This window comes from Sphaerodactylus townsendi, linkage group LG16 (assembly GCF_021028975.2).
Source record: "Sphaerodactylus townsendi isolate TG3544 linkage group LG16, MPM_Stown_v2.3, whole genome shotgun sequence".
NCBI classification, from domain to species: domain Eukaryota; kingdom Metazoa; phylum Chordata; class Lepidosauria; order Squamata; family Sphaerodactylidae; genus Sphaerodactylus; species Sphaerodactylus townsendi.
Window position 1 is genome coordinate 27,066,403 of NC_059440.1, and position 23,603 is coordinate 27,090,005.

The window sequence follows — 23,603 nt, forward strand, 5'->3', positions numbered from 1 at the left end:
AGGACGTCTAGTCGTTGTCTTGTGCCATGTTGCTGTCACTCGGGTGCTCAGATATTCTTCCATTTCTGTGATGGAAGACTTAATAAACTGTGAAACATTTGCTGGGGTGAACGGGTGGGCCATCGATGATCACAGTTGTTGGGCGTGATATGAAAGTCAGGGGGTCTTGGGCAGATGGTCACTTCTGAGTGGAACAACTCCACTTTTGAAATTTCGTTTATTAAAAGATTGTAGAACCCGCCTGCTGTTTAAATCGGCTGCTGTTGGGACTTGGGAGAACCACAGCCAAATGCTAGATCAGAATAGCTGGAAACGTCTAAAAATATGTCACGCAACAAAGTATACCATAAAATGGCCAAAAATCGAGAGAAAAGCAGAGACAGGCAACAACAGTAAAGCTCCAAAGCATCTTCTTGATAGCCCAGGTTTAATCCAATGTGGACATTCTATTGGGGAAGGAGAAAGGTAAATGTCCCTGGGCAGGGAGTTCCGCTGTCTCAAAACCATTGCTAAAACATACTATTCTCCCAGAGCTACCCACTGAATTTCTGAACCTGTCTGCTTCTCATCTCGCCTGATTCCACTCCTCCAACCCTCAGTCCTTCCTGGGGTTGTGTCCATGGGGTTCCAGAGATCCCCAGCATAGCCTTTTTGGAAGTAGTGCGGTACAGTGGTTAGAGAGATGGACTGGGGCCTGGGGTGAATGAACTGTGGAGGCCCACCAGGTCACCTTCAGTTTGTCCCACTCTCAGCCTAACCTCCTCACAGGGGTGTTGTGATGATTAAGTGGAGGGGGGATGTGAAAAGCTACTTAGGGGAGAAAAGTGGGATTTAAATTTTAAAAAAGCAAAAATAACCTTCAGAAATAAAGCTGTCAGGATCTAACCCAGTGATTCCCAACCTGGGTTAAGTGTCCCCTCCGGGGTTTGTGTCAGAGCCTTTGAAGGTACACAAACATTTACTTAGTGGATTTGCTAATATGGGGGTCCAATTTTAGGGAAATGGGTTGCCCGATCCCTCTGGGGGATTGGCGGGATATAAGCGCAAAAATAAATAAATACATCAAAACAAAATGTGAGTGAAAAAAGGTTGCGAACGCCCGAGATAACTTTCTGTAGAAGATTGATGAGAGCGATATTATAACATTGGGACCTCTTTGCAGGGGAGGAGGGGGAACCATTTTGAGGCCGCACTGCATATCTGTAAGAATTCCCAAGTGATGGTCCCCTTTAACAACAACGTTCTTCTATCATTGGTCACTAATGCATTGAAATGGTCCTGTGATAAAAGGATTCTCATCATTGCCAAAGCCTCCAGCTGTTACTAGCTGGCTGTTCGCCAGCTTTCGGATTGCACTTGTACACGCTGCTGTGACATCCCAACGGTAGACCTACGCTGGGACTAATGATCTCGTGCCTTAGTGTCGAACGCTTCCTCCGGCATCCGTACTTGCGATGTTTGTCTTTTTTAAAATAGAATCACAGGCGCCACCTCGCTGTCCGTTTCCACAAGAGCTAAAACGTGAAGAGAAATCACTTTCAGTCGCGGCTTGAATGGTATTGGAGCTAATGGCGAGAATAATGGGCACAGCTCCGGTAGATCTGTTTGCGGGAAAGCGATTGTGATTTCTCTTGCTCGGGAAGCACAATAACACTCTTGTCAAACTATCCAGAATTCCTGTAGCGATGCCGACGTGCGTAGATGGTTCTGGAATCTTTTCTGCATTTAACCTCTGGGTACGAACTGGACCCGAGGCTGAGAGTAAATAGGTAGTCCAAGATCATTTTTGTGTGTGTTTGTGGCTGTGTCTTATTTATGTTACCGATTGGTATTAACAAATCTTTTGGGGGTAGACGTTCATAGTGGCTACGACACAAATTGTTTATGTAAGATACCCAGTTCCTGGACACATCGCTTTGTCACACTGGGATGTAACCAAGAGATGGCATCCCTGGTGAACCTACACAAGTAGCATTGGGCTTAAATCTCAGTAGCTTCCACAACGTTCTGTAAGGGGCAAAAACCCTCTGATAAAACAGGGTACGGTTTCCCATATGCTTTCTTTTCGTGTGTTGTGTTTGTGTGTGTGCGCAGGCGCGCATAAATGTATCCGTTTGTAATGAATAAACCACTACCCCACTGCGTTTGTAAGATGTGAATTGTGTACAATATACGCTGACTTGTTTTATGGGTCTGTGGTTTAAATGCTGGCTCTTCCATCAGGTGATGGACTGTATGGTACGACTGTCCTTGGATCGTATCATTTCGGCATTTGGGTGGGTGAGCGAGTCACATGCTGGTATTTTGTGGTCCCTTGAAAGCAGAAAGCCAGCACTTTGAGACAAAGGCCTTGAAGGCAGAAAGCCAGCACTTCAAGACAAAAGTTTGGCTTTTCCCTAAGGTGTGAGCATTCCATATGCACCAGGTTTTAAAAAGAGTGGCTACAGGAAGTGGAAAGGAATTGTTAAGCTCCCAGCGCTATACAAAAGATCTGAGGAGGGGAGATTATTTTTGTGGACACTGGGCCGTTCCTTTCCCCTTGCCCTTTCATGGGATCGGCTTTGACACTTTTTGTTTTGTTTTAATGATACCCCTTCAGGACTGGGCGACAGCTTTCTTCAGTCGGTGAGGCTGCTATAAATAGATTCTCCCTGTGTGTGGGGGTCGGGAGGGGAGTCTTGCCAGATGGTGCTGCACGGGATGAGGACAGTCGAACAGATGGTTCTTTGGGGAGGCCGTTTCCTGTGTGACGACGGCTTTGCTGGGTTTAGTATAAGATGCCGAGCGGCCTGATTATTCCCTGGCACCGCCTGTCGGGCACGCCACATCGGGAAATGCAGGTGGATAGTCCCTGTCCTTTTCTATGTGGGAACAGACACATCTGTGAAATATTTTTAGAATTATACCCCACCCATCCCCGAAGAGCTCAGGGCGGCAACAACAAGATCAAACCGGTACAATAAAATAGAATAAATATTTAAAATACAACTATATAACGATATCACAGATCGACTTTTCGATGGTGACTTAACCCCCACTATCCCATGGGAGGTCAGTAATAATAAAACTCAACCTGGCTGGCCCTAAACGCCCGGCGGATGAACTCTGTCTTGCAGGCCCTGTGGAAAAAACTCAAATCCTGCAGGGACCTGCTCTCACTCGGAAGCCCATTCCACCAGGTAGGGGCCAGGACCGAAAAGGCCCTGGCCCTTGTCGAGGCTGGCCAGAGATCCTTCAGGCCGGAGACTACCAGCAGGTTCTTCTCTGAGGTGCGGAGGAACCTGATTGGGCGATATGCACAGCGAGACAAAGGTATAGGTGGACTTCCAAGAACCGCTGCCTTGAATGAATTGATAGTGGTCTGGCTCTGTATGGGGCAGCTTTGTTGATGCTGGCTGTGGAGAGTTGTTCTTGTCTGATAAGAACTCTTGGGTCCTTTCCCTAGGCCTTATGGGTACTCAGGGTGGTTTTTCCCGGATTTCAGAGGCAGCAATGAGAAGAAAACCTCTCCCTGACTGAACATGTGCCAGGCAGCTTGGCTAAACACTCGTGTTATTTTTAGAATGGGTGGGCACGTGCGAGGCAGGAATAGAACCGTGCTTCTCGCCCCTCGCGTCTTTCTCCCAGGGCTGTGAATAAAGAGCGCATTTTGCTGCCAACCCGGGCAGAGGAAAGTCACAGGATAAACATAGGAGGGGAAGGAGGACGAAGGAAATGCTGGCAAGCGCACACGGATGTGTGGAGACGAAGCGCAATAAGGGTACGAGAGATGGCGATATGGAAAAGATGAATCAGCCTTCTTTTTATCTCGCTCATCCTCCAAAATTGTGAGACCTATGTGGTCCTTCCTCTCCTCTGTTTTTGCACAACCTTGAGAGGTGGTTTAAGCTGGGAGAATGGGAGCTTGAGCTTTGTGGCTGAGGGGAATTTGAACTCGGATCTTCCAGTCCTAGTCTGACATTTTGAATGCACTGGCTTGCCTGTTGCCAACAGATATACATGTCCCTTTTCTCATAGCATGGATTATTAATCAGTAAGGTGCCTGGGTTCTCAAGGCAGGACCTGTTTTTCTGCTGTACTACAGCGCCACCACTACACATGGCCAGAGAGTGGTATTGCAGCTACCAGCTCAAGCAGGGTCAGGTGACACAAGGAGCCAATAGAATTCTATCTTGTTTCCAAAAAGACTCTGGCTATAGCTTGGTTCTTCAAAGTACATTTTTGGGTTTCCTGCCTTCTCAGCTTACCCCTTCACGCAGCCAGGTCTAACACAAAGCAGAATCGGTTGTTTCTCCTCCTATACTGGTGGTGTCCAGTGGCTAGGTGTCTTTTGCTGTCCCATGAAAAAAACCATTCTGTCTAGCCTGCTGCCCTTGCTAAGTCTCCGACTGAGCTGATGTGTTCCTTTTGACCAGTTGCCTTTGGGAAATTCCACACAGCATTTTAAAAAAGGAACAATTTTAACCACTGTATATAATGCACCATATTCCATGTGTTGGAGTGCACAAGCTAATCTGGTTCCCCAGATAAGCCTCCACGGCAGAGGGGGGAATCATACCCGGTTCTCCAGATTAGAGTACACCTGCTCTTAACCACTAAGCCACGCTGGCTCTTGAGCAGAGGATGATTGAGAATCCTGCAAGATTCTGTGCTGTGTCAGCTCCTCCAAACAGGGCAGGAAGAGCCAAGAAACCACCTTGTCTCTTCAGCGACCGGCACACCGCAGGAACTCGATAACTAAGCGATGATGATAATTATGAATAGTCATTGCCCCAAAGCCGCTGCAGGGAAGGCTGCTGGTTTGCCACAATAAATCGGGGGCCAGTTACAAAAGCCAGCAACAACATCCAGATCCCGGTCCCTAATTCTCATTTTAATATCTGCCAGAACTTCTAATTAAGCCCTTAACGAAAAGGGAGGGAGGGGGATCCACACTGCAAAGGTTGGCATCCCCCAGTCCAGCAATATATCGGGACATTATCCCCGCCTGCGTCAGCTGTGCTCGGCACCGTCCCTGCAGACAAGCGCTCTTTAATTTGTGTCTGTTTTAACAGCAGATTGATTTTTGCTCGAGATCTGCTCCCCTCGCCATCCTCGGTTTAGCGTTTGACTCGTAATGGGCCTGCGGTAGGCAAGATGTCAATGCGGTCGTGCCCCAGGCTGGGAAGAGATGGTGGCCTCCAAATGGCTTCCCCGGGTGTTGGGGGGTTCTCCTCGCCAGCTGACAAAATAGCCCTGGGAGGCTTTGAACTGGGTTTCTTCTGTGGCCTACATTTTGCGGCCGCGCAGAAAAGAGAAAGGAACCCTGCCTGTCGCTCCCAGCATCGCCGACGGCTCCCTCCCAATTACGATTAAGAATCATTCCTCTTGACATCTGCGCTGCACTCTGTTGCTGGTTGCTGAAACCTCTTGTTAACTGCTATTTTGCAGACAGCTCTCTCAATGGACGTGGCTGGCTAAAAAGGAGCATGAGCTTTAAAGAGCAGGACCCGGCCACTGGGGACATCCACAGAGCGCTTCTGGGTCCACATGGAGGTGGGCAAGGACCTTCTGCAGATTTCTGAGGTCCTTTGGGACGCAACGGCCCACTCAGGACAAGTCCCTGAAAATGTTTGCAGAACTCCAGCAAAAGGTTTTTGGTCCCCCCCCCCCCCACTTGTCCGCGTTCACCCCTCAAAACGATTCCTGCTTTTTCCCATTTTTAAACAAATTCTCTGTGGAATTGATGCTTCAATGCCAGCGTGGTGTAGTGGTGAAGAGAAGGTGCACTCTAATCTGGAGAACTGGATTTGATTCTCTGCTCTGCTGCTTGAGCTGTGGAGGCTTATCTGGGGAACCAGATTAGCTTGTGCACTCCAACACACGCCAGCTGGGTGACCTTGGGCTAGTCACAGTTCTTCGGAGCTCTCTCAGCCCCACCCACCTCACAGGGTGTTTGTTGTGGGGGGGGGGCGGAAGGGAAAGGAGATTGTAAGCCCCTTTGAGTCTCCTTACAGGGAAGAAAGATGGTATAAATCCAAACTCCTCCTCCTTTCAAAGGGCCATTCAGGGAAACTGATCTCTGTCCCCTGGAGATCAGGTGTAATAGCAGGTGATATCCAGCTGCCACCTAAAGGCTGCACCACCAATAAACACTTAAAAATAATTATGTGGAGTTTATTTCTCCTTGGCCCGTCAGCGTTATCTCTCCACTTCCCCGGCCAATTTCATTATCCAGGGATACCCCACGGTGCCTCTCCCCAGTGGTTTTCTTCACATCTGCCTGAGGCTGTCAGACTTCTTGGCCTGAGATTGCCACCTAGCGTTCCCCTGCAGTCATAACTCCAAAGATCTCCCAACAGAAAACCTGGGCTAGACGAAAAGAGGGGGTGGCAGAGGAAAGGGTGGGCTTTGATTTCTAAAGCAGAGGTTAGCAGCTGTTTGGAAACTGGGTCCTCCAACCCAATCTGCTGCTTCCAAGAAATGTAATCTGGGTGCTGAAATGCATTCTGAACTTGTTGAAAGACCCTCTGAAAACTGGGGCCCGGGCGAAACTCCATAGATTCTTTGATTTGTTTGTTTATTGCATTTATACGCTACCTTTCTCCTTATGGGTTCTTAGGTGCAGGCTTGCACAAATGAAGCCCTACAACTGTGTCGCTTAGGAAACAACACACTCCTCGTGTGTGTTTCTTTTTAAGTTATAATCTTAAGGGCCAAATAGCAAACAGTCCAGGGGTTGTGAATGGAATTCAAGGCTCATAGTTTGCCTCCCAAAAATAATTGCTGCTGGTGGTGGTGGGATTGGGAAAGCGGGTAAATTCTTCATTCCCACGCTGGAGGAGGAGTTTGGATTTATACCCTGCCTTTCTCTCCTGTAAGGAGACTCAAGGGGGCTTACAAACTCCTTTCCCTTCTCCTCCCCTCCCCACAACACAGTCCTTTCTCAGCCCCATTTCACTGTGAGGATGGTGGGGATGAAAGAGTTCAGAGAGAACAGTGATTGGCCCAGCAGCCTTCATGTGGAGGAGTGAGGGAATTGCATCTGATTCTCCAGATTAGAGTCTGCCACTCTTAACCACACCACCACACTGGCTTCGATAAATTACGAGAGATCAGGGACTGAACTCTGAAGGACAGCAATGAACACTAACAAGCATCCTTTTCACAGAGCATCCTAAAAAGTCAAAATTTGTTTGGTGATTTGCCAGGGACAGAGACTTCAAAATATGACCTACTTAACAGCGACAATTGGAGTATGTGTTTTTGAATCAGTAAAACTGGCTAAATGTAAAGCATGGCGTAGATTACTATGCCCCATCTTGTTTCTAGGATTCTGCGAGAACGACTGTGACAGTTCAAGGGCGTACAATGGTTGTTGTGCGGGCCTCACCTGTTTGTGATGTCAGGATGATGGAACAGTTGATGGCTAGACATTCCAACATGATGCAGAGATCCCACATGGAAATCCCCAGACTACCAGCCCTGTGGCTTTTCCGTAAAGAGGGAAATGTTTGGTGCCGACATCTTACACAGGCCGGCCGTTATAATTGACAATGGATCCGGATTGTGTAAAGCTGGGATCACAGGTGAAATGAAGCCGTGGTCGACTATCGTGTCAGCTGTCGGCCACCCTAAAGAGAAAATGGAGGACTGTTACATCGGGGGGAAAGCCATCTCCAAGAAAAGCAGCCTGGTTTTGAACTATCCTGTTGAGCGTGGCACCATTACTCATTGGGAGGACATGGAGAATCTGTGGAGACATATCTACAAATATGAGCTTAACTTAAAAGCCAGCGAGAGGCCTGTGCTTCTCTCAGAACCTCCCCTAAATCCTCTTAGGAAACGGGAAATAATGACCGAGGTGATGTTTGAACACTTCAAGGTACCAGCTTTGTACCTTGCCATCCAAGCCACTTTGGCTCTTTATGCGTCGGGACGCACCACTGGGTTGGTGGTGGATGCTGGAGACGGGGTAACTCACACTGTCCCCATCTATGAAGGCTACTGTCTACCTCATGGGGTGTCCAGACTTGACATTGCCGGAAGGGACATTACCAAATACCTCACCCATCTGCTTTTAGACAACAGCCATTTGTCTGCGAGCAGAGCTGAGGAAACCACGGTGAAGGCCATCAAGGAGAAGTTCTGCTACGTAGCTTTGGATCCCAAGCAAGAAGTGGAGAAGAAAACGGAGGGAGTCCTGAAGCTACCAGACGGAAACAGCATCCAAATCCATCTCCACCCCTGCAGGGCACCCGAAATCCTTTTTGCGCCAAAGACCGTTGGTGTCGAGGCACCGGGTCTTCACACAATGATCACCGATAGCATCAGGAAGTGTGACAAGGATATTTGTGGCGACCTTTATGGGAACCTGGTTCTCTCAGGGGGCTCTTCACTTTTTCGGGGGATGGAGGAGAGGATTTCTAAAGAGATAGAACCCAAAGTTCCAAACAAAGTTCCGGTGCGGATCATTGCGACCAAAGAGAGATCATGGGCTTCCTGGCTAGGAGGTTCAATTATCACCTCCTTATGCTCCTTTGTACCAATGTGGATTACCTTAAAGGATTACACAGAATTTGGGGTAGCTGCAGTCCATCGCAAATGCTTTTAAGGTCTGACATCACACCCAAATGAAAGCCTTCAGCAACGACTGATAAAGGGCACATATTGAATGAAATAATCTCACAAATCAATGTTTTTTATATTATCGCTTGAATAAAAGATCCAAAGGTGTTCCTCTCCATAGGTTGTCTTTCTGTTTGTGAGAATATTTTTCATTTTTTGTAGGTTTCACACTTTAGGTTTTGATGGAGCTTTTGGAATGAAGAAAAGGACAGATTTCTTTCCTAATATGAAGAGGAAATTTGCAGTTTCCAGACATTTTCAAGTCAGGCAGGCCAGGAGAATAGGATTTCTCCTACGGTGGAAATATATTGGGAAAAATTTAAATACATATAGTACTTAGTTTCTTATCACATCTAAACCTATCCCGCTGCTTTAACGATACAAAATGTATAATTTATAATTTAGGGCACTCAATTGTAATATTTGGCATATTGATTTATTATTGGGTTTATTCACCACCTTTCCTGAAAAGACTAAGGACGGTTTTTATCATCCAGCACAATAATACATAAAGTCATAAATACTTTAAAATTACACTCTAAATTATAATTTAAATTTAAAAAATCTCAGCCTAAATGCTCACAAGGCCATTCAGGGGAACTGATCTCAGTCCTCTAGAAATCAATTGTCATCCCGGGGGAACCTCCAGGCCCCACCTGGAAGTTGGCAACCGTAAGTCACTGTACTGTTGTTAGGAAGCCATGATGGTTTCTAACGACTATGGTGGGATCGCTGTCCCGTCGCCGAAAGGCTCCCATCGCTTCTCTTCCGCGCCGCTCCTTCAGGTCTTTTTTATGGCCACCGTTTCCATGGAAACATGCAAATAGGCTGTTGGGCGCCTTCTGACCCTGGAGGGAGAGGGGGAGGGATAGACATAGAGTCCTACAGATAGAAAGGCCACGGTTGAGAAGGGAAGAAAGTACCCGGCTCTCCTCCCGCCCTCTTTTCCGGGTTGGTTCGGAAACGCCAGGGCGCGGTCGGGGCGCCTCCCTCTGCGCCTGCGCGGGACACGTCGCCAAGGCTCCGCCTGTTCCCTTCGCCGCAGCCGCCATTTTGTGGGAGCCAGAAGGAGCGAGAGGCAACAAGGAGGACTTCGCCGTCGTCGTCGTGAGGAGAGCCGCGGGCAGGGAGCCTCGCCGCGCGCCCTTAGCCGCCCACTCTCTTCCCCATCCGCCCCCCGGCCCCTGCCCCTTCCTCGCCGGCCATGCCCTCCTCGCCGCTCCGGGTGGCGGTGGTCTGCTCCAGCAACCAAAACCGCAGCATGGAGGCCCACAATATCCTCAGGTAAAGACGGACCCGCCGCCCGGGCCTCGGACAGCTCCCCTCTCCCCCCCCCCCCCGCCAACCTTCAAAAGACCTGCATTTAAAACCTTTTTGTTAAAAATATCCCTTTATAAGTACATTTAAACCCCAGGTTTAAATGTTAATATAGGAATTTTGGGCAGGACGAGGGAGGTATGGGATTAGTATTTTTTTCTTTTTATCTTTTATCCAGCCCCACCCCGCAACTTGGAAAGGCATCTCTCATAGGTGTGAAATTTAAAACCTTCTTTAAAATCCCTTATAAGTACAAAAAAACCTTTAAAAATCCTTTATAAGTACAATTAAAGCTCAGGTTTAAACCTCGTTTAAATGTTCATGTAGGCATTTTGGGCAGAACGAGGGAAGTATGGGGTTGTTTCCCCCATTATGTTTTCCCCTTTAATTTAAACCTCTAAAAATTATTTTAAGTCACATTTGAGCTCCATATTTAAACGTTAATTTTGGGTAGAATGAAGGACGTAGGGGTTGATTGCCCCCCCGAAAATCCTGTTATTCTCTCTCTTTTACTCCTCCCTCCCAACTTGAAAGCCATGTCTGGTAGCTGTATTTAAACCTTTTAAAAATCCCTTTTAAAAACATTTAAACTTCATGTTTAAATGTTCATGCTGGAATTGTATGTAGGACGAGGGTTGTACGGGGTTGGTCCCCTCCATCGTGACATAGCCCTTTCCCCCTTTTGTTTCTTTTACTTCCTCCGACAATTTGAAAGACATTTCTTTTAGGTGTGAGATTTAAACCTTTAAAAATCCTTTAAAAACACATTTAAACTCCATATTTAAATGTTAATGTTGGAATTTTGTGTAGAGTGAGGGATGTAGGGGGTTGATTCCCGCCTCCCCTTATTAGTATTTTCCCTTTATTTTATCTCTTTTTTCCTTCCACCACGTCAAAACTGTATCTGTCCCCACTCCTCCCAAAACCAGCCTTCCAGACGCCAAACAAACATGTTCATGTAATGAACTTACCCATTTGGAAGGGGGGGGGGGAGGAAAAGTCAAACTTCACATTATCGGTAAGATCAGTCTGCTGTTGTGGGGGAGGGGTGGTGGCCGCAAAGCCAATGTGAATTTCCTTTATTGCCAGCTTTTTTGGGGAGTGGGAGGTGGCTTCCCATCACTCAAGAAATGTGTGACTTCAAGAGAGAGGAATTATATTTTCTTATTTTCAGATGTGTCTAATTTTTCTACCCAGGCTTCTCATTTAAAAAAAAACCAATTACTTTGGTCTTTGCCATTGTGGCAAACGCAGAGACCCTTTTCCAGTTTGAGGCTTGGCGGGGGGTGGCGGGGTGGGGATTGTTTTCTCATTGCTGAAGCTAAGCGGAAGTCCTGTAGCACCTTCAAGGCTAACCAGAGTTCTGTTTAATTTTGCTGCGACAGACTAGCTACCCTTCTGGAATCGTGGTGTGTGTATAAATAAATACCAAGAAGTGAGGACATTATCAATGCTTTCCTTAATCCAAATCTGCCCACCAAGTGGCTTTTGAGGCTGCTTAAGGACACCTTTTTTTGTTACCATGGACTGAAATATTTTTCTCTCTCATCTCTTTTACCTTCCCCCATGAGAGACTGGAGGGAGGGAATAAAGAAGAGCTTCACATCATGTGACAAGCGTATACGAACATGGAGTCTGCTTCATCGTGATATAGCCCTTGTCAACCTTTTATTACAAGCTGCTTTGAGTGTGCTGGGAAAAAGAACACCTACACAAACAAAACCTTTCTTTTTATGTTCCAGCGTGTTTTAAAAATAAATGCTACTATTGGAGAAGGAAAATCAATGCAAAATTATATTTAAAAAGTGATGTGTGGGCTTGAAAGCAGAGAGGAGAGTAGGAGGAACCAGGAAATCACAGGGGCCTACCAATAGGTGGTTAAGCAAAGTCAGTACGGTTGCCCAATGTCACTATGTGTTTTCTTTCTCCACTCATGTCATAGTGTGAATTCAGAATATAGAAGGGTCTCCTGAGGAATCACAAGGTCTCCTGAGGAATCACAAGGTCTCCTGAGGAATCACAAAGCCATAAGATTATAAAACAAAAAAGCGGAAGATACAATATAATTATAAACTGTGGGAAAGGATTTGCCAAAATAGGAGACAGTCCCATCAGAACAAGATAGTACATACAATAATAGTGGGGGGTTTTGCTGTCAAGACACAGCTGATGGCGACCCTGTAGTGTTTTGAAGGGCAAAGACTTTTGGAGATGGTTTGCCATTGATTTCCTCCGTGTCCTGAACCTGGTATTCTGTGGAGATCTCCCATCCAAAAGACTTGCAAGGCTCAGAGCCTGAGTGGCTCAAGGTCATGCAGCAAATTTCCATGGCAGTGTGGGGATTTGAACCTGGGTTTCTCAGGTTTTAGTCACCCTTAACCACTAGACCACCCTGACTCTTTACAATGATAGGGAGCAAACCACGATCCTGTTCCCTGTGAGGGATAGGAAATATTACAAATATGGTGTAATTTATAAAGGATAGTGTATGTGGAAAGTTCAGTTTGAACCTGTGGCTGCTGTGGTTTTACATTTCCCCCTTTCACAATTGTACCTTTACTCTCAACTACTCCCTCCTTCACACATGCGATGTCTGTTAAGAGTGACTTAGAGCAGGGACCCCCCAGCTCGTTACACCTGTGGGTGCTTTTGGAATGTTGAGAGAGACAGTAGAATCTACCACAAAATGGCTGCTGTGGACAGAGGGGCCAATCTTTGTGTTTGGCTTGGAACCTCCTTTCCTGCAATGTTGCCAGTAAGCAGTCTAAGGGTCAGACTAGAAGTTTGCCTTCTTCCCCGGGACTGCAGAGGCGCTTTAAAAGGTGGGAGTGGGGAACCTAGAGCGCTTGAGTTACAACAAAAGGTGGGGGTGGGGAACCTAGAGCACTTGAGTTACAACATTTTAAAACAAGCAGTGCTGTCCATGGGTCAGGCGGTTGGATACCATAATGTCTAGTTTGCTCCTAAGCAGATATAAAATCGAAGTTTCTCGGACTCTTGTGAAGCACTTCCGTTCAAAGGCAGTGGAAGAAAGCCAACATTGTCTCTCCTCTTAGGGAAAGGTTCTGTGTAGCTTCCAATGGAAGGGCTTGCTCTGTACAACACTCCCAATATTTCCAAGTCCAAACAGGCAATATTCTGTGTCTGTGGCCAAGCTGAGGGCACTTGGGTGTGACAGGTCCGCCCAGGTGAGCTCAGTTGCATTCCTAGTCACACAGCAGGTAAGGAGCAGCCTGAAGTTCCTTGTTCTTTTATGCTCCATTCAACGAGACTGTTTGGATTGTATCTGAAAACTCAAGAAGCATGTAGATCTCATATGGGGGTTTATGATGTAGAATCCTCTACAATTTCACAACTGTTGTAAATGTATGAAGGTGTTGAGAAGGTTGCTAGTCTATGGGTCACATTTGCCACCCCGATGGAATGATGCTTGCCTAGGACTTGTGAACTCTTGGCAGAAGTGAAATGGATGCTAATGAATTCTGGTTTACTGCTTGGTCTTACACATTATGAAGAAGTGTTTTAGTTTTATATAATGCTTACATTGTTTCATATAATCTTGTGATACTTCATGCAACAAGGTTGGTCACTATTGTAATGCTACATGTGGGGGACTGTGTTCAGGGCAACCTAAGTAAGGCCATGTCAGGTGAAAGAGTCAAAGCTTGACTTGCCAACGGGCAGCTTTGTCTCTTAGAAGCTCTGCTACAAAACCACGCCTTCTTCTCCTCTCCACAAGGTTCACAAAATCAAAGCTCATTAGCACTGATACCTTTGTGGTTCAGGCACACGGACACCTGGGGGGCAGGGAGCCTTGTATTCATTAGATCATAGAATAATAGAGTTGGAAGAGGCCAAAAGGGCCGTCCCCCTGCAATGCAGGAACACACAATCAAAGCACTCCTGACAGATGGCCATCCAGCCTCTTAAAAAGCCCTAACTGTCAGGAAGTTTTTGCTGATGTTTAGGTAGAATCTCTTTTCCTTCACTTTGAACCCATTAATAATTGAATACTGTGTATTTGAAAGCCCTATGTTATTAATAACCCCAAGCATTCCCAGTCTGCCTCATTAAATCCTGATTTCCAGCTCATGCAGAAGTGCCTGAGGGTTGGTGGGCCAGGATTTTAATGGGAGCAGTTCTGTTTCATCAAATTACTTCCTGTGTGTCTTAAAAATTGTTTTTGGCACTCTGTTGCATCATTTCCAAGTAACTGTCAAGCTTCATTTCTCAGTAAGAATTGCCAACAGCGTAGGTTCTAAGCATTGCTTACTAAAGTCCTTGTGATCATATCCCAAAAGTTTGACTAGCATACCTGCTCACATATTGACATTAGACATTTTTGGCTTAAAAGGTAGAACAACTTCCTGGCCTAGCAGCTGCGCTTAATCACCAATGTCACCAACGTCAGGCAAGTAGTATTTACTGTGTCGGTCACAATAGAACCTAGGAATCCTGTGTGGAGTTACTGTCGAAGTCCTTTGTTCACTCCATTTAACTCAGCCTCCATTTCCCCACTCCCTTTCATCACAGCACTGGATTGGATTAACTCCAGCTGCCCTGAGGGTGGAAAGTCAAAGGGAAAACTTCTGAGAAAACTGCATTTCTGTCTGTTGTGAGAATGTGCCTACTTGTCAGTTTTGAGCATTTTTATCCACTTCCTCAGTGGAGTGGAAAATAACAGTAATCCTCCCCCTTATCTACTCGACATTCTTTTTTTGTGTTTTGTAATGAACTGGTATGTTATAAAAGGGATCTACTTGAAATCTTGAGATGGTAGGTTGTGTTTCTAGATTTGGCTGGATGGGAAATAACCGAAATGTAAAAATGTTTCCATGAAATTGCACTAACTGCCAGGTTTCTGTAGTCTGGCAGATTTCAATCAGGTTGGATTACCTAAATGGTACAAGGACCTATGGCGTAAGTGGCCAACCTATGCCGCTCCAGATGTTCATGGACTACAATTCCCATCAGACCCTGCCAGCATGACCAATTGGAATTGTAGTCCATGAACATCTGAGCGCCATAGGTTGGCCACCCCTGATCTAGGGTATAGAAAAAGGATGTAAAAAGGACCACAGTTGTAAGTGGTGGCTTCCACTCGACATATAGTGGTCAGATCTGGGAAAGCAAAAGTGAACCAGTTTAATCCGTCATTAAGGCTAGTACTTCCTGTATAGCTTGGCTAATGCTGGCGTTACCTGAACATCTTGATCTTCTCATTTTAATACTGTTCACCAGGGTCTGTTAAAATGTTAATATTGCATGTAAACAGGAAGGAGACTGCAGTCTTCTAGGTCTGATACACCGATCCCTTGGCCAATTTAGAGGTAGTTGGTGGACCACCAGTTGCTTTATGGAATATCTGACCACAAGTATATACTGTGTGGGTTGTCTGTTATTTTTTATTATTTCATTACAGAGGCATTTGTTATCAAGAATGGAGTGTAGACTACAGTACTGTCATAGCTTCATCTGTTGGCCACCCTCAATAACTGCAGGCATCCCCACAGAATTGTTTAATAGCTTTGTTTTACTTTCTTCTTATGTTATTTTATTTTAATATTTATTCTAGAAAAGTAGAATTGAAAGCTGACCCTACTGAGGTTAAGCTAAAATCTATATAATTGTTCAGTGAATCATTTCTGTTTATAGAAACATTACTTACAATCAAAGAAATTGTCTTTAAAGTGCCTTAGTGAACAGTTAGCTTGAAACAGTTTATTTGTATAGTTGCTGAAATTCTGGAACCAGTTAATAATTTTGTTTTAGATGAAAAGGGGCTGTAGTATAGTGCATGAAGGGCCCACAATGGTGGGACTGAGGAGTGACATCATAGCTGTAGGCTTGAGAATGCGGTATGCCTAATTTTAGGATTTATTCTGACGATGAAAATATGAACTCTTCAATATATATTATTAAACATAATTTGGCATGTTAACTGTTGCCAACATTATTGTGAAGATGTCTATAGTATAAGAGGATTTTTCAGTTCTCCTCGAAATTTTAAATTGTTTTCTCACTGGAAAAATAGAGAAAGTCGTCAGATTTTTTCGTGCTATATATTTGAAATGTGAAAAATCGGTAATCATTTTGCTCATTACAAGACAGAAAATATTATGTGGGATTTTTAGCTCAGTTCTCCCCTAAAATTTTCCAGTTCTTACGCTGAATTAAAAAAAAAAAGACTATGTGTGCCTGGGGAAATTTTTTTTCTTCAGACTTTCATATTTTCTTGCTGCAGCCTGTGTGATGCTTTGCTCCCTAATCAGGAAACCAGTTAAACCAAGATTGTTGTGATTTGACACTGCTTAAATCTCACATATGTCATGGTATTTTAAATGTTCTTGAATCCAGTACCTTGGTTTCTGTATTGGGTGGTTCCTAGGCTTCACTGAGAGATGCTCAGCCAAATCCAGACTGGGCTTGTGGGCAGGGATGGCACTGTTCTGGCACTGCCCTGCCCACTCCACAGTATGGGAAGACCAAATAGCAAAAAAATCCCAAAAACCAGCCAGTCCCCTATAGTGAAAGTGGAGATATGCCACAGAAAGCATAGTGTATCTCCAAGGCCAGCTGTGTTGATGCAAGGGAGCTGAATGGGCAGTGGAAACTGACTAAGGTGGCTCTACCCCAAGAACACACCACACCCATGTGTCTTGGGAGTGCTGACATGGAGCTGGGCACCACAACCAGACATCCCAGGGCCCCCTGCAGCAGCTGGGTGCTGACAGATTTGCCCCTCCACAGGGGAGGGCAAATTTGCCGGCACAAGTCAGCACTGCCTCTAGAGGGGGATTTAGCCCCCTTCCCCAGATTGGACTGCCAATTTCATTTATCGCTCATAAGAATTCTTGGTGCCACTGTTAATGGATCTCCGCAAACCCAGCAGTCCTCATTTTGAAAACATGTGCTCTTGTAAACCCCAATAAGCATTAGAAGCTGCTATTCAATCTAAAGAGCATTTTGTTCTTTCATGCATTGAACAGAGCTGCTTCTGATGTTTTGTGTAATGACTCATCCCACCAAAAGCTGCAAGCCATTGCCCTTTTAAAGGGATGATGTAAGCTTACTTGCCATGAAAAGATTTCTAAAAATGTCTGACTTCATTCTGGATGGATGTGAACAGGTTGTGTGCGTTGGCACACTTTCTTCCTTACACTCATGTCGCCGCTTAAGTTACAGAAAGTGTTCTGTATGGATTCACTGATTTGTAATTGCTAGCCATTTGTTTTGCCACCATTCTTAAAAAGCTGAGAACTGGTTCCACTGGAAAATAGATGCTTACTGAAGTCACATTTTTTGTACAGGTATTGCTGTGGTGCCTTATAGACCTTGTTTGCTTTAGGGTCTGCAAGTTGTACTTTTATCCCTCTCAGATGCATAAAGTAAATGGTCTTGAACCTCTGGGCTTCTTATATTTTTATCCTATCCCCACTTCCAAGGAACATAGGGCAGCATGTGTAGTTGGACCCCTGCTTCCTGTTGTCCTGCAAGGGAGAATAGACTGTGATACACCAACTGGTTAAAGGGATCCAAGTTGTGGGCCCTTCATCCACTATACCAGAACAAACTGTCCTAAAACGTAGGGCTCAAATCTGCTCATTTTTAAAGGAACCGCAGTGTCATTGAAGGTCGTGTATTTTGCTTCCCAAACGTATCTTCTGTACTATCCTAAACTGTGCTTTTTTTATACCTAGCCATTTTACCTAGGTATCTGCGGGATCCTGTGAAAATGTCTTCTTGTAATTTATTCACCAATGACCATTCCCCCACACAATACTTGTCCCTCTTCAAATTAACACGGAAACACTGATTTACAAACATACCCAATGAAATCTCTGTTAATGCATCTTCCTTCAAGAATTGAATGGGGCAGAAACAGGACCCCAATCAGGAAAACATCTGGCGTTAGTAGCACATATCCAGAGCCTCTTACTACTAGTATCATCCCTTTGAAGCCTCATCTCCTGTCCCTGCTGCCCTTAATTCATCATCGCTTCTTAGCATAGGTGGCTCCAAATGGGAATTCAGTCCATGGAGGAGAGGGCCTTCAGTGGCTGCTAACCATGGTGACTAAAGGCAATCTTAGTCATCAGAGGCAGCAAACCTATAAATATCTGTTTGCCCTTCCAACCCCTGAGTTGTTAGGCTGACTTCAGCTGTAACTTGAATTGCAAGATAAATCTACCTGGTATAAGAAGATCAAAGTCTGCATCTACCTCGTTGTTGACTTCTGCCCTTCGCTTGCTTTTGTGTCACGGTTCCTTGAAGATGGGGTGAGTTCCTGCTGGACAGCCGCTTCTAAGGAAGAAGAAAGTTGATATGGGCATGAATTTCAGTCCCTAGTGAGAAAGTATTCTAAGGCATTCATTGAATGCAGAGAGCCTTCCAGTGGAGGCGCTCCTTAGATTGCAGCATTACGCATTCCACATCAGTCGTGAAATTTGTTTAATATCTGCCCAGAGTTGTTTGGAGGACTTAACACTGTAGCTCTGTCTTCTGCAGCTGCTTTGTCCTGAATGCTTAGCAGTCCCCCAAAGTCCACCTACCAATTTATTCATTAGGGAGTTGTGGGTTTTCCGGGCTGCATGGTGCCAGTAGCATTTTCTCCTGACGTTTCGCCTGCATCTGTGGCTGGCATCTTCAGAGGATCAGATGCCAGCCACAGATGCAAGCGAAACGTCAGGAGAAAATGCTGCTAGAACTCGGCCATGCAACCCAGAAAAATCACAACGGCCTAGTGATTCTGGCTGTGACAGCCTTCGACAATTTATTCATTTTTTCAGTGTGTCCCTTCACAGCTTCCATCCTGTCCAGTCCTAACTTTCCTTGTCCTCTGGTCCATGATGCCAGGAAGTAAATGATTGTCCCAACTGCAAAGAGAAGAACTGAGGCCTTGTCCTCAGTTCTGTCCTGAATAACCAGGGAGTAAACAGAATCAGAGAAGCACTACTCTTGTTTGAGTTGCCATACCAGATGTCCCTCTGTAATCATCCACACTGGTGAAGCCTGACTCATCTTGCCCATCCTATAATTAGTTCCATCATTTGCATTTGGAATGAGACACTGTGTTCTTTTCGGGTGGTATTCTCAGTTTATGGAGCAGTGCTGCGTTTGGGCCTGAGTGATGGACGGGTGTGTCTCTCGCACAATACAATGTCTTTTGGATGCTAGATAAGCAGCCCCTGAATGGAACGGGAGGGAAGGTGATGAAAACAGGGCTCAGTTCTTCGCCTGTGAGTCAGGGTGTTTGTGTGTATGATGCAAATTCTTTAGGAGAGGTCTGCTGGAAGCAGCGCAGCTGCGAGATTTTCTTCAAAGAACCCCAGCTGAGAAGTCTCTAAGCCAATCCTGGCCAAATAAGTTCCTTGCTGCGTCCTCCTCTGGCGAATGCCTTGCGCTGCCAGAGGGGCTTTATTGCTAAGCCTCAGGGATGGGTTCATCTGAGCCGGAGGGAAAGCAGTCCTGTTAACAGGGAAGAGCATGCCATAGGCTGCTTCAGATGAACTCTTCCCCTGAGAGCAAGACGCATGCTTAATGACACAGGTGTCAAACTACAGGGAACTGCAGTCCATAACATCTGGAGGGCTGCGAGTTTGACACCTATGCTTAACGCAAATAAGAACCTTCACAGACTTGCCAATTAAACGGGTTGGCCCTGGAACCTGAATAAGTTTTGCAGATAAACTTGTGCAAGTCACTAACCTACAAAAATTCTCAGTTGCCTGCCTGTGCAAATCAGCATATTTTTTTTGGTCCTTTAGAACATAAGTTCTTTAATCACAGTCCAAATGCTTGATGAAAAAAATGGCTCTGGGATTATGAAATTAAAAGGGGTTTTTTTTTTAATTTGCCAGAGTTTGTTTGTTTGTTTGTTTATTGGATTTATATCCCATCCTATCGCAGCCGGCCTCAGGGCAGGTCGCAACAGAAGAACAACTATACACTGAATAAAATTATTACAGTAAGAACAACAATCCAATATTAAACAATTAAAACAATACAATTTAAAACAATAAAACAACATCCCATACGAGAAAGTTGGTAGTTGGTAAATACTAGTCAGGTAGCTTGAGACGGGAGGAGGGAAAGAGATAGACCACAACTGGTTGAAGTAGGGTAGTGATGAGGAATTCAGCCTGTAGCGATAGATTCCCTGGATAGCTGCTCTTTCAAGTATGTTTGCACAACTTTCTGGGGATAGAAACAAAATTGTATTTGTCCAAACTACTGGGTGTGTATGACACTCCCCCCCGCCCCCCAATCGTTTGAGTCAAGAGATCTGCTTAGGTCAGAACTCTTCCAGGGATTGTCTCTGAGCCTTAGTGAAGTGTTTTTTATTCAACCAGAAGCAATCTTGTATACTCATGCGGAAGGATTGTCTTCTCTGAAGCAGGCACGCAAAATGAAGCATTGCTGCAGAAGCGGTCAGGCGCAAATGAACTTTAGTAAGATGTTGACACACCTTCAGAGTAAATGAGGTAGGCCAGTAACTAGATGCCACCTTACTTCCACTTATCTGCTGCCTAATTCCCTCTAATGATAGAGCTGTTGAACTGTATTCGCACCTACGTGGCTTTGCAGTTCTCTGGGAGGGCTCTTGGAGCAAATGTTGAATTGCTAATTGGACTTTGGGTCGAGTTTTTCCTTGAAGGCAAGGAGAAATGGATAGGGGTTCTTTGTCAAGACTAGACCCATGCGTGAAATACAGAGCAATAGATGCAAAAGATTTCCACCAAACAAAACCAGCAGGTTTCTGTCACCGGAGTTCTGGCTCAGTAACTGGCAAGGATTCTGTTAGACTGAAATGTCTAGTTGGTTTCTGCCTTTCTTGAGGGCTCAGACTTGGGCAGGCTTTTGAGTCATCCCCTGTAGTCGCTTTCTAATCGCCAGAGGTAACAAAGTGACTCTCCTCCTTAAAAGTAAGTTCCAGAGGATGGTCTTGGTTTTAAGATTTCAAACTTGTGTGATATTTGCCTCCACCAAGGGCTAAATACATTGAAAAGAACAGCAAAGTTACCCAGGCTTTGTTTTATTTAAAGCCAAGCTCCTGTACCATCGGCGGGTGCAATTATGAGACTTCTGCCCAAGGGGTATCCTTTGGGAATAGGCTCTTTGGAGCTTCCACACTCAGCATCTGTTGGAACTTCCTTGAGGAAGAGGCCCTGTTAGTCCTTGAGAGCCAGAACACTGCAATAGAAGACGTTCAATCCTTGCAAACAGTCTCCCCCTCCGCAGGTGGTTTGTGCCAGTTTCTTGTGCATTGAGGGGGAAAAGCTTCAAACCCTGGACTTGCCCTGCCCTGTGAGTGGTACCTCCTGTGAAGAACTCACTTAGGGCTAACTTGCTGGCAGCAGTTCTGAGGCTGAAGCAAGCCAGACATCGCAGTAGAATCGCACTCCAGAAGTGCCCATGGGTGCTTCCCCTCTGCTGCCTTACTTCTGGTTCCAGAGGTAGCATCAGAGCTCCTGGCTGTTTTGCTTTCTGCTTGCTTTCAGTGCCCATATCTTGGCTGGATCGTAAGAATTCGAAACATTTCAGTCCGTAGGGAGATTAACTGTTTACAACTTTGGGGATTGCTGGGGTAATGCAGCTGTCCAACATGTTTTGCTGTCCCAGTATCTTTTTGGTGAGGGTTTGGAGTGGATTTCTTTGACCTGCTTGTGCGCCAGTCGCGTTCTAAGGCTTAAGGACTTGGAATATTTCTCTTGCCACAACATAAAGCTGCTTAGGCTTAATCTTGCAGACTGTCAAAACTTGAAGGTAGCAGACACCTCGGGGGGCTCAGTTGTGGGAAATATTGGTAGCTCAGTGTGAGGTTGCTGTGACCCAGGAACTAAAGCAGCCATTCTTGGGGATGAAGTGCATGTAACCAAAGTAATGTCCTACCAGTGCATGTAGGAAAGTTGAAAAGGGGGCTCATAATTTATTGGTTAAGTGTGTTCTTTTGTGTACCGGCGATTTTGGAAGGGACCTTGACCTGAAATTTGGACAACCACCATCAGCTTCCTATAAAATGCCAGGGTTGTGTTACATGTTGCTGGTTTTTTTCGGGAGCGTTGTCAGGTGGGACTGAGGAGTGACATCATAGCCAATTTGAACACAATAGCCGAGAGCTTCATTACTCCTTGGTGCTTAATTAGGACGAGACTTCCCAGCGTTAGGACAGCGGGCAGCCCATCCTGTCAGGCAAGTTTGTGACTTTGCGGTGGAGATTTTTAAATTGGGCAGACAAACCTCTCCCATCAAGTCATGGCTTCTGTACCCATCCATCACCTGTGAAACACCCCTCTTGTTGTTGACATTTCCAGCATCTATTTGACACATCTTTATAAATTGTTCCAATGTTTTTGGTGTTAGAAACCATCTGTACATCATTTTATAGTAATTCAAAATGTAGCATGCTGTAAATTTTAAACCCTTCTTCCGCAGTCTCTCCCACTCCCTTCTCCTTTTCAGTGTCAATCCGAGGGCTCTCTGACAAAAGGGAACTTTGATTCTCAAAAGCTCGTACCCCGAAAATCTTGTTGGTCTATAGGTGTTCCTGGGCTTGAATCCATGTGTACCACTGCAGACCGATACAGCTACCCTCTGAAACTATTCATGGGGTAATTGTTTTTGCATGGTGACCATGCCTTCTCTCTGGTCACCACCTGTCTTAATTGCTAAAGCCCTGAGAGGGAATTCTAGAGAAGCTCATTTTCAGAAAACAAATGGGTACACTTATATGGGTGCAGGTGGGAACTACATTCTGCTGTTAACCTTCCTGTTCATCAAAGCTTCTCAGTTTTGTGTCATAGGCAAGCAATGCCCACCCAGTTTATTTTGTTAAACATATTTTTTATTTTTTCACACATAAAATGGACTAAAAAAACACAAGCCCACTGCACATCATATATTGACTTCCAGTTATCACATCTTTGATTAAAAGTTATCTCTAGGTTTATGCCTGTATAATTAAGATATTAATTCAGAAGTTATTTCCTGATTGTTATTCCAATGTTTACAACCTACTGTTTCCTTTAGATTTCAAACCCTGCCACTACCTCTCTGAGTAGGTTTTCAAAAGATACTCTGCAAAAGGGTTTCAGTTTTCTAAAAAATGTTCAAACTGTTGTCTCTTAATAATGTTGTCAACTTTGCCATTTCTGAATATTCTTTAACTTTCAGAATCCAGTCGTTCTTTGTTGGTATAGCAATGAATTCCCACACAGTTTCAAGTGGATTTTCCTAGCCATAAGGGCTAGAAAGATGATTTTAAAAGGAAAAAAAAACAGATATTCTTGCAAACTTGCATTCTCCTCTCAAAACTTGCAAATTTTGCAAACTTGCATTCTCCTCCCATTTTTACACTCTGTAAGTTCTAGGAACATAGATACTTGCACTTCTACATGGGGACGTTGATACTACATTGATAAAGCAAGCACACTTGTTGGTCCATATAGCTCAGTAGTGCTTGCTCTGACTGAACGCAACAGCTGTTTAGAATCTGGGGCTGAAAAAAGTTTTGGGGGCACCTGCTACTCAGGATCTTTCAGATAGAAATGCCAGAGATTAGAACAGGAGTGTTCCAGCAGGGGCTGATGGGAATTGTAGTCCATGAACATCTGAAGCGCCAGAGTTGGATACCTCTGGAATAGAATATAAGGAAAACCCTGCTGGATCAGACTAAAACC

At 45.1% G+C, this 23,603-nt stretch overlaps 2 protein-coding genes across 2 annotated transcripts in view; both read left to right on the forward strand.

Annotated features, from left to right (window-relative positions):
- Positions 1 to 3,734: 3,734 nt before the first annotated feature.
- Positions 3,735 to 8,635, forward strand: LOC125445877 (actin-related protein T2-like). The gene is made up of 2 exons (XM_048519302.1): positions 3,735 to 3,751; positions 7,516 to 8,635. The coding sequence occupies exons 1-2, from the start codon at positions 3,735 to 3,737 to the stop codon at positions 8,591 to 8,593; spliced, it is 1,095 nt and encodes a 364-aa protein (XP_048375259.1). The 3' UTR covers positions 8,594 to 8,635.
- A 1,004-nt stretch (positions 8,636 to 9,639) lies between these two features.
- SSU72 (SSU72 homolog, RNA polymerase II CTD phosphatase) overlaps positions 9,640 to 23,603 on the forward strand; it is a 41,164-nt gene continuing 27,200 nt past the window's right edge. The window contains exon 1 of the mRNA XM_048518950.1: positions 9,640 to 9,891. Within this exon, the coding sequence (XP_048374907.1) occupies positions 9,812 to 9,891 (80 nt within the window). The 5' untranslated portion in view covers positions 9,640 to 9,811. The remainder of the gene's footprint in view (positions 9,892 to 23,603) is intronic.